Consider the following 18,020-nt stretch of genomic DNA (forward strand, 5'->3'; position numbering starts at 1 on the left):
TGAATCAGACTGACTCTGGTGACTTTTCCTACAGCAGCAGTGGCCGTGACGCAGTTTGCGGAGGATATTGAGCTACTTGAAAACTGTTTGCAGGCCAGTTGGAGCAGTTTGCGTCAACAAATTGCAGTCCTTCTCGGAGTCGTAACTCAGTCACACCTAATCACACACTTTGCGCGCACACATTCTTAGATTCACTGGGACTTACACTTTGTGAGGCCGGTCATTATCTCATTATGCAACGTGACTGAAGGTCCATGAATCTACTTTGAAACCAGAGGGGGGAAAAAAATGCTCTTTAAAACTCCAGATTTTGCCTGAGAATGATCACATTTTTAAGTTTTCTTCAGTATCAAAATATTCCAGTGCTAATAGCTAGCTTAGCGTACTTTAAATGGTGACAGTGTGTCAAAGTGTAAACAAACGTGGACTTTAAAAAAAAAAAAAAGAAAAAGAATGGGCTCAAGTTTTAGCCCAAAGCATTAACTGAAGAGTCTCCTGAACAGCTCCTCTCCTCAGTTTGCAGCTCTTCAGCAGAGGGAGCCAAACGCAGTATATTAGTGATGACCGTTGTCACCACTGCAGGAGAAAGAGACTGTTTTCCCTGAGTTTACCTTCCCAGGCCTTTAACAAAAAAAACCTGTTTACCTGACAACCTCAATTCAGGGTCCACTTAGCTTCCGTGATGTACTGAGGTCAGGTGGAAGAACTGTTCAGATACACAGGTAAGAATTGAAAGAAACCACTTCCTGCTCAGGGGACTAACTTCAGCTCCGATTGGCTGTTTCAATGAGGCAGAAAATCGTTAAGAGAGCAAACAGAGCGAGCGACACTCATTCATCTGGTGTCCTAGCAACAGTTGAATTGATGAGTTTGTAATGGAGTGAGTGTGTGTGTGTGTGTGTGTGTGTGTGTGTGTGTGTGTGTGTGTGTGTGTGTGTGTGTGTGTGTGTGTGTGTGTGTGTGTTGTCCTGGCTGATCATTGACATGCTGATGATTTTCTTAGTCTTTGAAGTTCTGTAACTTATTCTGCCCTGACGGACTGATGCGGGGCTTGAACAGAGTCTCCATGTCTGAGACCTCTACAGCGAACCCACGGATGGATTGCCGAACTGGCCTACCCGGTCCAGGCCCAGGTGACCCTAGGCTTTGGGGGCCAGGCAATGGCCCAGATCCTCTGTTTGACTTCAAGGCTCACGTTTCTGGTTTGAAAGTCAATCAAACGACCAGAGAGCCACAGAACGACCGCTGAGGCTGTTTGAGAGCGAAGGGAGGCCCTACCCAGTCTTGGTGTGGCGTTCCTAATAAAGTGCTCAGTGAACGTAAGTACTTATACTTAAGAAATACCAGATTCTTTACTGGAGTAGTCGCTCTCACACACACACACACACACACACACACACTATAGAGGAAGTGTGAGTCAGTGAAAGGGAAGTTGTATGGGTGTGGCTTCACAACACACTATCTCTGGTTGTGGTCAGTAGTGTGTCTGCGCGCGTGTGTGTGTGTGTGTGTACAGACATGCTGCCATCCACACGCTCCAACACGCTCTGCTGCTCTCTGACTCTGCAGTAACACACACACTTGGAGATGACGTCCAGCGACGCCTTGCTTTGATTTGCCGTTTTCCGTCAGAGCGGCGTTTGTCAGCGTGTCGACGCTCTCCCAGCCCACACGGCGGCGCCGGACTGTGAGATAGTGGCCACGCGTGGCACTGCAGGGTCATGTGACGCACACTGGCCCCAAGAGACTATTTCCAGTATATGTGCGATCATCGCGGAGGGACGGGGTACGTTTTCTGAGCGTCACATGACTCACTCTTGATCTGTCGGGTCCAATAAAATGGGAAAATTTGTAGATCGACTTCCTGCGATTCGTTTGTGCCCGGAACCAACGGGGAAGTCAGCTCAGCCAGACGAAGCCTCTAATGCTTATTTACTCATGACGTAGGCTGCACAGGTGCAGTGAGCCGCTAACATAAAGTAAAAAAGGCTGTCGGCAGAGGAAAAGCATAAGTTGAGATAAACTTTGCAGTCGCGCGAAGACAAAACCAAGTACAGAAAAACAGTAAAAGAAATAAATTATAAAATGTTATGTAAATAAATAAAGTTTACAGTAAAACCATGAAAATAAAAGTAGAAACTGTGTGAAAGTGATTGAATTACAAGGCAAGCAATAAACACAATGATCAACTCGTTGTGTAGACTAATAATGAAGCTCTGTCGCGGTCAGGTGACACTCTGGTGTGTTTAGTAGGAGCAAAGTACGGAACGGAAGGTCAAATGTATTAGTGTAGATGTAGAGTAACAGTGAAGCACTACAGCGTATCCTATTATATAAAACTGTATATCATTAGTATAGTATGTAATAAATAGTAAACCTTGTATAACATTTAAAACAACGTAATAAATATTATATTTTTTGAATGTGCAATATTTGCACAATCGGGCCATCATTCGGAAAATCAATCGAAAAGGTAAAACGTCGGTTCGTGATCAGGTCCAGTACCGACTACGCTCAAGAACGTCGGCTTCGCTGCGACACTTCACAACCGTGACCTTCGGCGGAGCAGCGCTGCGGGTTTACGACAAACTGTGCGCCAAGAAAAACGGCGCCGTCGTTCAGAGGCGACGGGATCGCAGTCCGGCGTCGAGCGCCGACTCCATCCAGGGCCTCGAAACTCCGATCTCCTGAGCGGGAAGCATGATGGGACAGTTTGTGGTGGTGGGGCGGGAAAATTTCAAACGGTCGAGCAGTGGGGCGGGAAAGTCACGCCACCTGTTCCTTTCTGCAAACGTGGCGGATTAAAAAAATAAATCGAACAAAAACGCCGCGTTTTTTAATCTGACCCGGAGCCGTTGAGCAAGACTGGGGCTGATGACGTCACCGAGCCGCCCGCACTTAAAAGCGCTGGAAGTGACGTCGTCGTCATTTTTAATTCCGGCAAACCAGAAACAACAGTCGACAAAAAAAATAAAAGAAAGAGAGAAAGACGAGAAGAAAAGCCGCAGAGGAGAATCTGATGTCCCTACTCTGCAGGAGGCGGGAAGCCGCTGGGAGCGAGGCCGAAACGTCGCGGGGCCAAAAGAGAGAAAAGGACCGAGCGGATCTGTGACGACGTTAGAGCGACACAGGAAGCACGGGCGAGCCGCCGTCAGAATAAAAGCGCAATGTCAGCGGCGGCGAGATCGTGACGAGGAAGAAAAGTAGCCTCAAGGTTTGATAGAGATCACGAAAACCACGTCCAACTGATCCTGTTTGTGACTTTGCATCTGAGATTTAAATAAATCTGACGCCGAAGTTATGCCTTTTATTGCGTATTAACTTAATAATTTGTAGTTTTATTTAGGTAAATATTTTCTTCTCGTTTTTTTTTTGCATAAACAAATGTATCTAATCTGTTCTCAAGACATTTAGCAATCTGTGCATGAGAGCTAATGCTTTAGCTCAAGTACTTCAACAGCATGATTTTTTAATCTTATAACCAATCAAAATTTGTTTTAATGTCTTTTTCCTCTTGTTGATGTTTTATTTTGAAAGAACTGACTACAGTAATTTAATATGAATTCATCCTTTTAGTTTTCACATTAATAAATTCATCTGTCCAAAGTCCTACGATATTGCAATAAACGGTCCTTATGGCAAGCATTCATCAGTCTTCATCAGTGTAATTTGTTACTATTTATACGACAATGGTGGAAAGTAACCAAGTACATTTACTGTACATAAGTAAAAAATTAGGGGACTTGTAGTTTACTTGAGCATTTCCATTTTCTGCTTCTTTATACTTCTACTTCACTAAATTTCAGGGGGAAATATTGTACTATTGCTCCATAATATTAATTTAATACCTTTTAGTTACTCCGCAGGTTCATATTAATAATACAAAATATAATCCGCAGATAAATTATGACCGATCCCATTATTATAGAGTAAGATAAGACTTTATTGATCCCTTAGTGAAGTTCCCAGGCTACATACAGTAATACTACATATAGTAAAAAATAAACCCAGCAATGTAATACACATTATTCTGAAATGGGCCATTCTGCGTAATGAGTACTTTTACTTTTTGTACTTTGAGTATATGTTGATGCTTAACATTTTTGTGCTTTCGTAAGATTGAGTAAACTTTTGAATGCGGGACTTTTAACATGTAACTGAGTAGTTCTACAGCGGGGTATTAGTATTTTTACTAAAGTAAAACCTCTGAGTGCTTCCTCCAACACCGTTGGCGACCAATCGCAGTTTTTTAAGTCAGCACTTTTATTTGTACCTTTATCTCACAGGAAATGGGCTTTTCTGTTTTTTATTATTATTTTTTTTTTTTTAACGCGTCTTGCCGGTTTTATTTTGAAGGAGTCGACGGAAACCGCGAGCCTTCACCGCCTCCAGCTCGACGTCGGAGCGCGGCGGCGGCAGGAGGGAGCGGCTCTGGTAGAGCGACATCCACACAGAGTAGCGGGGAGCGAGAGAGAGAGCGAGCGCGCAGCGGAGCGGACGGGTGGATGACTGTGAGTACCGCTTCCTTTCTCTCTTTTCTCGCTTTTCCCATTTTTCCCCTCTTTTCTTTTCTCGCCGCCCGGCATCGTGTGGATGTAGATTAACCCGGGACAGACTCTGACGCCCAGGCGTAGGCAGACGAGGGGGGAGGGAGACAGGCCGGTGCCGAGCTGGGCTGGGTTTGCGGAAGCGACCGACCGGCGGACAGACAGACGGGCGGACGGACGGAGCGGCAGACAGACAGGAGCTCCGTTAGTAATAATAAAACTGTTGATGTGGGATAGAGACAGACGGCGGGGTGGCATCATGGCGGCTGTCTGCCCGCCCGTGTGTCTCCGGCGGTCTGTGTGCTCCAGCCCTCAGCTTGTCTTAGGTCCTCCAGGCAGTGGGGCCTGCTGCCAGAGCTGGCCGGGCAGGGAGCGTTCTTAGGCGGCCACGGAGCTGCGGAACTCCCGCTGCTGCGCTGGAAAAAAAAAAAGGGAGGAAGTAACTTAGCACGAACTGCGGAGTTTAGGACTTTGGAGGAACCTGTCTGCCTCTCTGGCTGTCTGTCTACCTGTCTGTCTGCGTGCAGTGTATAGACAAGGCTTGGTTTTATTCCTCTGTTGTTGTACTGTCAGCAGCGCGCACACACACACTCTCACACACACACACACACACACACACACACACACACACACACACACACACACTTGGTATTGACAGGCCCCACCTAGTTGTGGTTGACTCAGGGATCTATCTCTGTTTGTGTGTCCATCTTTCTCCTGCAACAACTTTACTTTAGTAGATTAACATCGCGCTGCCTTCTGAGCCTTCTGGAAAAAGCAGAACCTCACACTGAGAGCTGATAACAGTGCACATAAAAATGCAGGTTCTGTCAAGATTCGTCTACGGCTGGGCAGCAGTGGAGGAAGTGTTCAGATCTTCCACTTCAGTAAAGCCACTGATACTGGGCCACGCCGTGGAAATGCTCCATTACAAGTACAAGTCCTGCACTGACGGTGTTAATTAACTAAAAGTGTGTGAGTATAATCAGGAAAATGTACTTCAGGTATTAAAAGTAAAAATATTCAGTGCAGTAAAATGGCCCCTGTGACTGTTGCGCTCATATATTATATCATTAGTTCGTTATTACTGAAGTGTTGAATATAAAAGCAGCATTTTACTGTTGAAGTGCTTTGACTGTTACTGTAAGTATTTTATATCGGACTGCAACTAATGTTTATTTTCCTTATGGATTAACCTGCAGATTGTTTTCTCGATTAACTGATTGATTGTTTGGTTTGAAAAATTCAGAATATGGTGAGAAATTCCCATCAGTTTTTTTTTTTCTTCATAATTGACTAAGCGGCTGACTATTAGTAAATAGTGATAAAAATGCCCTTCAGAACTTCCCAGAGCCCAAGGTGACCTCTTGAAATGTCTGAAATGTTTGTTCGTCCAACAGTCCAAAACCCAAAAATATGAATTTTGCAAAGCGACAGAGTAAAGCGGCAGTTAATCAATTACCGGAATAGTTGCAGATTATTTTGCTGATGATCGACCAACAGGTTCAGCTCTAATGCTCATCAGAGTTGAGTCCTTCTTAATGCTTGTTTTGGACAACCAATAGTCCAAGCTTCAAAGTTTTAAAAAAATAAAATAAACAGAAAGCAGGAAAATCATTAAAAGGAAAACCAGCCAATCTTCACATTTGAAAGGCTGGAACCGTCAAATGTTAGATATGTTGCATAACAGTATGTACAGTGACTTGTATATACTGGCGGGTAGGTTAATTTATAATAAAGCATCATATTTAAAAAACACTCCATATGTTTTGGATGCCAGAATCATAATTTGTAAAGTAACTGAAGCTTTCAGATAAATTCAGTGGAGTAAAAAGTACAGTATTTTACTCTGAAATGTGTTGGAGTAGAAGTATAAAGTGGCATGAAAAGAAAAGACTCAAGTTAAGTACAAGTACCTCCAATTTGTACTTAAGTACGGTATGCACTTGAGCTCTCATTTGTTTTTACAGACAAAGAAAAAAATCAGCAGATCAATCCATAATCAATCATTGGTTGTAGTCATGTACAAGATGGATAAAGTTAAATCCATCTCAACCAGCTCTTCCGTCAATGCATGAGTAACAAAAATCTGAAGATATAATGTGTAGAAGGATAAAAAGCCACTGGGGCCATTTTTCTGCATCAAGTACATTTACTTTTAATACTTGAAGTACATTTACCTGATTCTAGTTACATAGTTTTACTTAATTAATTAACACCGCTGGAGTGCAAGTAACTCAGAATTGTACAGTAGGTGAGTAGATGTAGTAGTTACAGGTAGGGCTGCGACTGACGATTATTTTCATGATTTATTATCTGATCATTGTTTTCTCATTAAGTTGATTAATCATTTCGTCCGTGAGACTTCAAATAACTGTGAAAAGTGCCCTTTATCGTTTAACACATCCCAAGAAAAACAACTGGCAGATTAACTGACAGTGAAGATAATCGGTAGTTGCAGCCCCACCAGATTCAGGTCTTCCCGATCAACTTGAAACTACGATTGGATGTCAAACAAGCTAAACTGCGACGTTCTGAAAACTCCGTCGTTTGCCCTCGGAAATTCCCAAACCGACACGGTGCGATCACCCTTTTCCGCAGGCTAAAAAAAAACGGTCGCAATCTGACGTAAGCGAGTCGCGCAGGAAGCAGTCAAGTTTTGTTTCTGTCGGTTGAGCTCGCAGAGCCAATAACTACAGCTGAAGAAATTCTCTACCAACTCCAGCCTTTGTAACCACTGAAAACAACAGTTGCCAGCTTAAACTTTCACTTGCTACAGCTTGTTAAGTTATAAATTAAAATCGCAGCTTTCGCTTTCGCACTATGAAAACTGCACTCATTGTAAATCGCATTTTTTAATATAGAAATGATCCATTGCTAGGCCTTACTTGGTTCTTTTACCGCTATTGCCCCCTTTTTCTGTGATGGTGTGTCGTGCATGCGGAGAATAGTTGCACATGTTGAGTAAAGGTATTGCATCATGGACTGTGAGGGGGAAAAAACCGGATCCAGGACCACTCAGGTAGAGACATAGGTGTATGAAGGAGCTTTGTCACCGTGTAGAGAGGGAGAGGCCGAGGGTTTTTCAGACGCCAGCGCGGTTGAAACAGAAGAATCAAAAGAAAATCAGCTCATTTAGCAGATTCACTTTCCCTCCTCTGGCCTCGCCTGCTGCTGCCTCAGTCGGTGACTTCCTGTGAGTCCGTGAACTCGCCCGGACTTGTTGCATCAAACTGAAGAGAGATATAGTGAGGCAGTATTTGTTCATATCTTCAGGCACTGAAAATCCGTCCCTGCTGAACCTTTCCCTCGCAACTGCACAGCCAAAACTCCAGCTGTCAAACGCCTGCCTACTCCTTTCCTTCATGCACCTTTAGCATCAGGACTATAGTTTGATTGGGGTCATCAACTCGTAAATTAAGGTGTAAAGGCACTAACGGTTCATAGACTTTCATCTTTCTGTATGTTCTGTTGCACTTGGGTCAAGTTGATAGTCACTGAGAAACACCATGTATGTATGATACTAAATTTTGTGACCTCGTTATGTGAAACAGTCATTTATTTGACTACGTGTCATCTGGGAAGTGGTAGCTAGGGTGCTGACAATTGATTACTAAGGTGTTACAATGTGCCTGCTGAGACGCGAACTGGTGTCTTTCAAGGGGGCTGATAGGTGTTTGCTTTGGCTAGAATTTTTATTGGTTGTATCAGCATGCGTTGCTGTCCGCCAGTTTCTTTTTTGATGCCACCACTGTGGGGCGCCAGAGTTTAACATTTTAAAATTCCGCATAGCAGCTTTTAAGTTTGTCCCACCAAATTACGGTTGGTGTATGTTTTACAAGGAGTAGTTTAGTGCCGAAATTATTACTCAACTAATCCAATAATCAATCAACAGAAAATTAATCACCAATAATTTCGGTACCTCGTTCATCATTTAAATAATTTTCAAGTAAAAATGCCAAACGTTTGCTTGTTCTAGCTTTTCTAACACAAGGTTTTGCTTTTTTTAATCTATTGTATATAATTGTAATTGAATATTTTTGGCTTTTGGACTGTTGGTTGACTTTTGAAGACAATACCTTGTACTCTCAAAAGTCATACTGGGCATTTCCGCTTTTTTCTGGCGTTTTATAACAAGATTAATCGATTGTTAGAGAAAATATTTGGCAGATTAACCGTTTTTAAAAAATCTGAAGTTGCAGCCCTAGAGCAGTTGGTTATCGTTGAAATATCAACCAAAATGGAATGGCGCATTAAACCAAACTAGAAAATGCTTCATTCAGATAAAATTGTTTGTTTCCGTTGGCCAAGTTCATGGTAGTTGCTTAAAATTTGTTAAGCGGCCGTTAGGGTGTTACTAGGGTGTTATTAGATGCTATTACTTGTCTGCTAGTGCGTTGCTAGGTGGTTGCCAAGTTGTTGCTAGGTGACTGCAACAGTGTGTCTTGGTAGTTCTAGAATGTTCCGGGTGGTTGCTAGGGCATTGCTAGGTGGTTGCCAAGTGAAGTGTGTTGCTTTGGAATACCATAGCAAGCAAACCAATGATGTAACTGTCAGTACTTAAAATCAGAATCGGAAATATAAATATCAGTACGGGTTGTAGCTTCTGTTGCTGCAGAAATATACATCTTACGTCGTTTAGTGAAGGAAATTGTATTTTTTCCTCTAAAACATGCCAGAATTCTTTTTGTCAGTAATCAGAAATAATTTTACTCCAAGAATAAAAAATATGCCAATCTTTAGTTGCAGCCATAGTATAGTAGTATTTAATGTGTATATTTTTCTAGATTTTGTTTTCCCCCCCTTTTTTTAATGTTATCTTATCATGTTATGTTATTGTGAATTTTCCCTCATAGATCCCCTATGTCACCATCAGTGGTCAGTTGTCAGTTTGTCATCCAGCACAAGGGGATTCTGGGTAAAACAACACACTGGAAATATGGCAGAGAGACGTTAATGTTTGGTTCTGACACCACCTGCTTAACCACAAATGCACGCACACGTGCGCACACACACACATACACACACACTTTTCTCATCACCACGGTAACCCTGGCAGACCCTTAACATACATGAGAGGCTCCGTGTGTGTGTGTGTGTGTGTGTGTGTGTGTGTACTTGTATGTCTATCTTTGTGTGGACCATTTTCATTTTTCAGACCTTGGGAGTGAGGACCTTTTCGGAGAGTGAGGACATTTTAGCTCTCACTTTGGGACAGACCATCAAAGGGCTGTCTGAGGCTTAAGACTCGGTTCTAGGGTTCAGGGTAGGGAAGGGTTGGGCTTAGGCATTTAGTTACGGTGGTTAAAGTTAGGATAGGGGGCTAAGGATCCATTATGTCAATGACAGTCCTCGCTAAGATACAAGAACAAGCATTTGTGTGTGTGTGTGTGTGTGTGTGTGTGTGTGTGTGTGTGTGTGTGTGTGTTGTCTCCGTCATGTTGCTTCTTGTTGCTGCAACGACACCGGGGGCCTGCAAACACACGGTGAAGCATGACTGGTATGCTCGCGCAAACACACACGCACACACACACACACACACACACACACACAAACACACACACACACACACACATTTGTTCCACTATCCCCGTGGGGACACTCGCTGACATAAGGCATTCCCTGGCCCTTTACCCTAACCTTAGCCATCACAAATGAATGCTTGACCCCGACCCTCACCCTAACCCTGAACTAAACCTAAACCTGATTCTAACCCTAACCCCAAAACCCAGTCTTAACCCTCAAAAATCAGCCTCTATCCGTGATGCACTTTTTGTCCCAGTGCAGTGAGTCCTCATGGGTTAGTGTGTATTCAAGTCCCCACTGGGATATAAGAACAAGTACACATACACACACACTCGCACATAACTACATATACACACACACACACACACAGTCTGTGTGTCTCATTTCCTGGAGAGGCATCTCAACCCTAACTACTGCTTGCCAAAAATTAATCCTCAACCTAACCCGTAAACCTAACCTAACCTAAACCTATCTTTAATCTAAACCCTAATCTTAACCTAAACCTAACCTTGATCTAAACCTAAGATTACCTTAAACCTCAGCCTAACCCTAAACCTAACCTTACACTCACCGTAGAACTAAAAGTTACCAGGTCTTCACGCTAAAATTTTATGATTTACCTTTTTGTCGAGTCATCGCAATGTGACTGTGTAAACAGATTTCTGTCCCCACAACAGTAGTTATAAAAGTACACACGCACACATACACACATGGACGCATAGCAACAGTAACCAAGAAGGATTCCACAGTTGTGACATCACCGCCAGCTGTGTGATCACATGACCTCAATGTTTTCTTCTACTCAACCAGATGCATGCCGGGTAATTATTACCACCCAGGAAGAGGGAGGAAATCTTCATCTGTATGTGTGTGTGTGTGTGTGTGTGTGTGTGTGTGTGTGTGTGTGTGTGTGTGTGTGTGTGTGTAATTGATAGTTACACAGCTCCAGGTGCATTGCACCCGGAGGCGGGGCATACTGTAATGCAGCTATCTGATTGGCTGTTGGGAAGTGATGTCCAGTAGTGAAGTTAGTAACCTGGTAACCTCTCTCTCTCTCTCTCTCTCTCTCTCCCTCTCCCTCCCTCTCCCATATCTCTGTGTGTCTCGGTGTCTCTCGCCCAGCAGACAGACAGTCAGAATGCGTGAATACAAACTGGTTGTTTTAGGATCAGGAGGAGTCGGCAAGTCAGCTCTGGTGAGTTACCAAATCCACTTTATGTGTCTCTACTCAGCTGTTGTTGTTCTATATTTTTCACACTGTCAACAAAGGCCATTAAAGACCAAAACCAACACAAGAGTGAATCCTAGGAACCAGTATTGTTTGTGTATAAAAGCCTGATTTATCTTACTCCTCTGAGCTCCAGCGACTATTAAAAATAAAGCAGTGAGCCACACTGTTGCACTGGATGTTCAATGTTAAACACATAAATACATGAATAAAACGGTATGAAATAATAATCCCACTAACCCTCCAGACTAACTGTTCGACCTTGTTATGGTTTGGGTCCCTGTTTTATTTACTCCAACCCGACCTGCCACGGTGGAAAATTTTCGCTCAAAATTCCTCTGAAAATTGATGCAAACTGATTCTCACTCTGTTTTTCTATTAATCGTCCTCCTCAGTCCTTCCGTTCAACACGCACACACACACACATGCGCACACACACACACACACACACACTGGTTTAAGTCTCACTACAATGAAGTGCTTTACTCCAGATGATATAATGGAGATGTGTCAGTGTGTCACATTAATTCCAATCGAATGACTTCCAATAGAGAACAGAACAGAGCTCCATTAACACTACTGCCCTACTTCCCTTTATCTCACTGCCGGTCTGTCTCTCTCTCTGTCTCTCTGTCTCTCTCTCGGTCTTTCTGTCCGTCTCTCTGTCTCCAGACTGTCCAGTTTGTTCAGGGAATCTTCGTGGAGAAATACGACCCGACGATAGAGGATTCCTACAGGAAGGTAAGACAGCTCCCACCCGTCTGCCTCTCCTCGCTGTGGCACGTCAGTGTATATGAGCTCGACCTGGGAAGTGGTTTGATGTCTTAGGCATCAGACTCCCTGATGTCTAAGACGTCTGATGAGCTTAGACAGACTCGGGGTCGTCTAAATGCCAGTGTTAGCTGCTAACCATCCTACCGAATATAGAGGAGGAAAAAGCATGAAGAGGCGGAGAGGAAAAGGGAAAAGGACAGAGGTGAAGACGAAGACACAGAAGCAGAAGGAAGAGAAGGACAAGGAAAAGGAGAGGAAAGATAGGAAGGGAGATTATCAGAAGAGAAGAGAGCAGGAAGAGGAAGACATAAAATGAAAAGAAGAAAGGAGAATACGGAAATCAAATTCTGCCAAGAAGGGAAAACTAATTTATGAAAAGTTAGCCACATAAATAATGCTGAGAGTAAGTCAAAGTGATAAGATAATAAGTGAGTACTATGAGATAGGAAGTCAAGATTGGACAATACCAAGTACAACATTTTGAGATAAAAAGTCAAATTTAGGTCAACAAATCACAGTCATGAGATGGTAAGCCAAAATTAATAAGTAATAATTCAACATTATTAAGTAATAAGTCAGATTTATGAGATAAGTAAGAGAGTTAGGACAAAGTCGGTTGAATGTTTGACTCTCAAAGTTATGAGAGTTATTATAGTTCATCTTGAGGGGAACACGAATGTCTGATGCAAAACATTCTGCCAAACCATGTGGTAGGTAACCTCGACCTGCCGGTGTCTCCAGAGGAAAAGTTAAGGGATCAGTGGGATGAAGAGATAAAGGTCGGTACAAGATTTCAAGTCAGTCCGCTCCGTGCTTGTTCGGGTGTTTAAGTCTGGACCAAAGGGTTGGACTGACCAAGGTCGCCGTCCTTAGAGTCGTGCCGTCTCACCCATCCGGTGTCAAACGCTGTTACATACAGAGCAGGTGTCTCTCTTAGAACAACGACCCAGATGTCTTAAGTTGAAAATCTGGCAAACGGTTTTTGTGAGTGATGTCTTGACGAAGTACTGAGGACACGGTCTCTGTCTCTCTTTCCAGCAAGTGGAGGTCGATGGACAGCAGTGTATGTTGGAGATCCTGGACACAGCAGGAACAGTAAGATCTGTCTGTCTGTCTGTCTGTCTGTCTGTCTTCCTGTCTGTCTTACCACCCCGAGCCTGGAACAGATTGTGTGTTTCTTTCTGTTCGTCCCCTAAGAGGTCTCTTCCCTGGCACCCAAGGGGGCTGGCGTCAACCAGGAAAAAAGACTCACAGACCCAAAGGATGCTGACACAGGGGTTCATAACCCGGGGGTCGCAGGAGAGTCGGAAGGGGGGGTCGTGGGAATGGTGCTGGAATAAATTGATAATAAAATAAAATCACACAAAAATACTTGCATAATGGCGCCACCTATAGACCGCCTGATAAAAACCCATTGACTCCTGAAACTAACTCCTCAGAGGGAGCACGAAAGAACTGTAAGAAAGAGAATCAAGGGGGGGGAATCCAAAAGCTTGAAATATGAGGAAAAGCACCTGGAGCGCACCTCAGACCCCGGACGGTGGGGATCCATGACCACCGCCAGCCGCTGTGTGGTAGCGAAGTCCGGTGGCTTTCCAGGGGAAGACCTGTCAATCTTTCTGAGCTTTAAAGGGAAGCGAGGCTCGTTGTTTTGGGAGTTAAAAAAAAACAAAACAACAAAACTCTCCTTTAGCCTCTAAACTTTCAGATGAAAATTGTCTCGCCCTCCTCACCTGCCTAGCTGATATTTTCCGCCACTTCGTTGGGTTGTGTAACATTTTCCGGCTCAAAGGAGGGTCGCTCACGTAGAACGGTTCAGAAACCAGCGCGCTGCTCGAAACGTGACCTCAACTTTTAATCGAGCGTGAAAATTGCTGCCGATTAGTTTTCTGTCAATCGACTAACCGATTAATCGACTAATCGTTCCAGCTCTACTAAATGGTGAGCCGTACAGTTTGCACAGTTTCAATTAATTACCGAAATTTCAACTGCTAGCGTGACCTAGAGAGTCTTTTAGTCAGTGTACAGCAGGTCAGATGAACATGGAAAAATGTGGAATTTGTCAACAGGCAAACGTACAATTCAACATACATGTAGAATAAAGTTTCCAATACTAAATTGGTACTTCATTAATATCTGTTTTTGAACTAAGCGGAACGTTTCATCAAAGGAAAGCCCTCTCGACATCAGCAAATGTTTATGCCTCTCCTTCCCCAGTTATTAGACCCAAATCGCAGTTCTTTCCAGGAAACTTACCGCAAAATTACAAACCCATAAGATACACGATGGTGTCCACATACTTTTGGCCATGTGACATGCATGTCTCTGTCTTCCTGACCGCCTGTCTGTCTGTCTGTCTGTCCATCTGTAGGAGCAGTTCACGGCGATGAGAGACCTGTACATGAAGAACGGTCAGGGTTTCGCTCTGGTTTACTCCATCACGGCTCAGTCGACCTTCAACGACCTTCAGGACCTCAGAGAGCAGATCCTCAGAGTGAAGGACACCGAGGACGTACGACACACACACACACACACACACACACACACACACACACACACACGCTGGAAACACCCATCAGTTTTGATCACATGCGTTTCAGAAACAACGAAATACCCGAGCAGCCAAAAACCGTCACAGCGGAGACTCATTCGCTCGCTGTTCACACACGGTCCAGTTTTCATTGACATGGGTTTATTATTGTGTGACAAGCGGATCAATACAAAGTATAACCAATCACATATCACATAGCTGGGTGGAAAGTTGTACCCCCACGAAATTAACGACATGATCAAAACGGGACGTATTAAACTTCTTAAGAACATGGCAGTGGCGTGACCTGAGCTCCCCGTCCGGAAATTTTAGGCGCAAATATTCGCTGTGTCGTTGCAGGTCCCCATGATCCTGGTTGGAAATAAGTGCGACCTGGAGGTGGAGCGCGTGGTGGCCAAAGAGTCGGGCATCGGCCTCGCGCGCCAGTGGAACTCCTGCGCCTTCCTGGAGACCTCGGCCAAGAGCAAGATCAACGTCAACGAGGTGACCGCACGCGCACGCATGCGCTTTGCTTGCATTCACATCAGAGGTCCGCACGGGTCCGGGTCAGGAATCCAGCCCAGGACCCGAGCCGTGCCGGGTCCAAAAATAAGCTCAGTCTGTTTGTGCCAGTGGCGGAAAGTCACTAAGTGCATTTACGCGAGTACCGCGCTGAAGTGCAGTTTTGAGGTTCCTTACTTGAATATATATATTTTATGCCACTTCATACTTTTAATTTCAGAGGGAAACACCGAACTTCCTCCTCCGCTACATTTATCTGACAGCCGGAGTCACTGGTTACTTTTCAGATCATTAAAAAAACATACGATAAGCTTCTAAAGTTCACTACAACAGTGACAGCGTCTGCTGAGTTGGCAGCGGTTTCCCCCGAAGAGACGTTTCCCCTCTAAACTTCTCAAATGGTTCAGTAACAGTTCTCAGGCCTGCAGCTATTGCCCTGAAAAAGCGCCGGACGTCAGGGTCGCCGCGGCACTAGCTTATGATTGTCAACCACCGGCGTCGCATCGCAAACAGACGAAACGCATCATGGAATACACTGATACCGTAAAAGTCAGAGAGTGCGGGCTCGGACAACGCATGAAGATTGAATAGATGAAAGGCAAACTGTTTTTTCTGTTCAAGTAAATCGCGAGCGCGTCATTCTCTTGTGGGTCCAAGTGTGAAGAAGCGCCGTGAATTTGAAAGAGAAGCATTTGTCTGGTTTTAGAGGAGCTGCTGGACATAAGAGGCCGTAGCAAATTAATGGTGCAGAAAATAGACAGATGGACATCCACGGTATCTGATGCATCATTTATGAGCATTTCAAATAGAACATCACAAAGTAAGTATCATTCAACCCGTATGTGTTAAGTCTGTATGTTGAGATCCGTCTCTTCAGATTTTGCTGATTTGACCAGGTCAGCAGCAGCCGAGTCTGTCGCAGGTTTAAATATCTTCCATCGTGGGGACAATATTGTTTATCCTGCTGCAATTTTATTTCCAAGCAAATTTCAGATTAAACTACAGAAAATGCACTGTATAGGTGAATTTATTCTAAACATCAGCATGCACGAACCCGGGGAAATCCTCCCTGCTGAAAACACGCTCCGACGCACCTGAGATTTTTGGCGATTTGCGAGTGAAAGACACGTTCAGCTGCCTGTTGGTAACTGGACTGAATTTCGTTCTGCACATTAAAATCACGATTTCAACAGTATTTTGATGGTTATATTTCCTACCTGTAGCAGGTTCTACAGGATCTATTGGACGTATTTCTTGACAAAAGCAGTTAAGAAGTTAAAAAAAAACAAAAAAACAACTGCAGTGATAGCAGCTTGTTTACTTCTGCCCTTGACCCAGATCAGTCTGTACACTCAGCTGGCAGTTTTTTTTAGGTCCACCTAGCCTAGAATAATGCAGTCTGATAAATCCTCCCTTCGTTGTGGTTACAATGTTTGGTTTTTTTGTTGAAACTGTTTTAGAGAAGTGTGGGTTCAACTCTATGATCATTTTAGAGCACAGGGTTTGCGGTGCCGCCGAGCGTCGTTGCATCGCGGGGGGCAGGTATTTCTATTATTTTGTCCACCCCATTTATATCGGTGAGGAAGGGGGTAAGTGACAGAAACACCTCTGTGTGTAAGGCAGTGCAGCACCACTAACCACATCCTCCGAAGCGATCACAAGGGTGGATCAACACCTCTTACGCAGTTTCGAAACAAGCTGAGCATTATAACCGTCATGAAGGAGGATTTATTACAGGACTGTCGGATCAGACCAGTTCTTGTAGAAAAAATGGTTTAAATCTTCGACTCCTTTACTTAAAATTTCGATTTCAGCCCCCCCCCCCGAATTCTGACTTCTGCATCTTTGTGTTTGTGTGCAGATCTTCTATGACCTCGTGCGACAGATTAACAGGAAGAGTCCAGTTCCGGGGAAAACCCGCAAAAAGTCCACCTGTCAGCTTCTCTAATGACAGGTAGGTGTGTGGTGCACGCTGACGTTATCCCGCGCGCTCCATCGTACATGCGGGTTATTTATACGCACTCTCGCTCTCTCCCTCTGCAGTTTTCTGCTCACCTGACCGACAAAACAACCAACCAACCAACCAACCAACCAACCAACCAACCAACCAACCGATCACAGGACATCTTCCAGCTGGCCACGCCCCTTTAACACAGCCATGTCATCGTCAACATCAGCCACCTCTGACCTCTGTTTCCATGACGACCGCATCTCCCATCCCCTCACCACACTGTCTAACGGAGAATGTTGCCTTGGAAACATTAAAACCAAACATCAAAAGACTGCGGCGGTGGCGGCGACGGCAACGATGATGATGATGATGAAGATGTTGTTGCAGGAAATGGGGGGTGGGTGGGCGGAGGGGGGAGTGGGTGGGGAGGGAGGCTGTCCAAACAACTGCCCAAATTTAAACTACAGTTCCCATCATGCTCTCTGCTAGGCCATTTTGCGCTGGGGAGTGGCTTCTTGCTTTTTAATTTTAAATGTTTCTTTCCTTATTTTCCGGCAGTACCGAGCCGTTCACACGCAGCTCGACCACTTCACCGTCAGCCATGTTGGTGCCACGGTTACCATGGTGATGTCGCGTCTAACATGGCTGTCTCTGTATGTGTGGCTCTGGTCGAACCTGTGGATCCATACAGTGATTATTATTATTATTATTATTATTATTATTATTATTATTATTATTACAGTGGTTATAATTATGATTCTGTGTGAAAAGATATAAAAGTCATTTAATGTTTTTGTTTTTGATTTTTGGGGTGGGGGGTTGGGGGTGCAGCAGGTTGCGGGGTCCGCTCACCGTGTTGGTAGGTTTGAGCTGACTTAAGTTAGCTGACCACTATGTGAATGACTCGGCGAGATTCAGAGAAAATGCTAAATGCTATTTGCT

The 18,020-nt window shown here is 44.2% G+C and overlaps 1 protein-coding gene across 3 annotated transcripts; it reads left to right on the plus strand.

Moving 5' to 3' along the window:
* The first annotated feature begins 4,375 nt into the window (after window positions 1-4,375).
* LOC120803527 (ras-related protein Rap-1b) lies at window positions 4,376-17,468 on the plus strand. Of its 3 annotated transcripts, none has more exons than XM_040152055.1 (8): window positions 4,376-4,511; window positions 11,196-11,268; window positions 11,974-12,042; window positions 13,114-13,170; window positions 14,447-14,587; window positions 14,966-15,109; window positions 16,989-17,081; window positions 17,171-17,468. In XM_040152055.1, the coding sequence occupies exons 2-7, from the start codon at window positions 11,212-11,214 to the stop codon at window positions 17,073-17,075; spliced, it is 555 nt and encodes a 184-aa protein (XP_040007989.1). In that variant the 5' UTR covers window positions 4,376-4,511; window positions 11,196-11,211; the 3' UTR covers window positions 17,076-17,081; window positions 17,171-17,468. The 3 variants fall into 3 exon arrangements, with proteins under 3 accessions (XP_040007989.1, XP_040007982.1, XP_040007999.1); XM_040152048.1 differs by having other exon boundaries at window positions 11,199-11,268; XM_040152065.1 differs by lacking the exon at window positions 4,376-4,511 and adding an exon at window positions 9,448-9,465.
* The last annotated feature ends 552 nt before the right edge of the window (window positions 17,469-18,020 follow it).

This window comes from Xiphias gladius, chromosome 2 (genome assembly GCF_016859285.1).
Source record: "Xiphias gladius isolate SHS-SW01 ecotype Sanya breed wild chromosome 2, ASM1685928v1, whole genome shotgun sequence".
In the NCBI taxonomy this organism is placed as follows: Eukaryota; Metazoa; Chordata; class Actinopteri; order Istiophoriformes; family Xiphiidae; genus Xiphias; species Xiphias gladius.

Coding starts and splice junctions, on each gene's coding strand:
- LOC120803527 (XM_040152055.1), top strand. CDS start 11,212: ATGCGTGAATACAAACTGGTTGTTTTAGGATCAGGAGGAGTCGGCAAG. Junction 13,171..14,446: donor TCCTGGACACAGCAGGAACA/GTAAGATCTGTC, acceptor GTCCATCTGTAG/GAGCAGTTCACGGCGATGAG. Junction 14,588..14,965: donor GAGTGAAGGACACCGAGGAC/GTACGACACACA, acceptor GTGTCGTTGCAG/GTCCCCATGATCCTGGTTGG.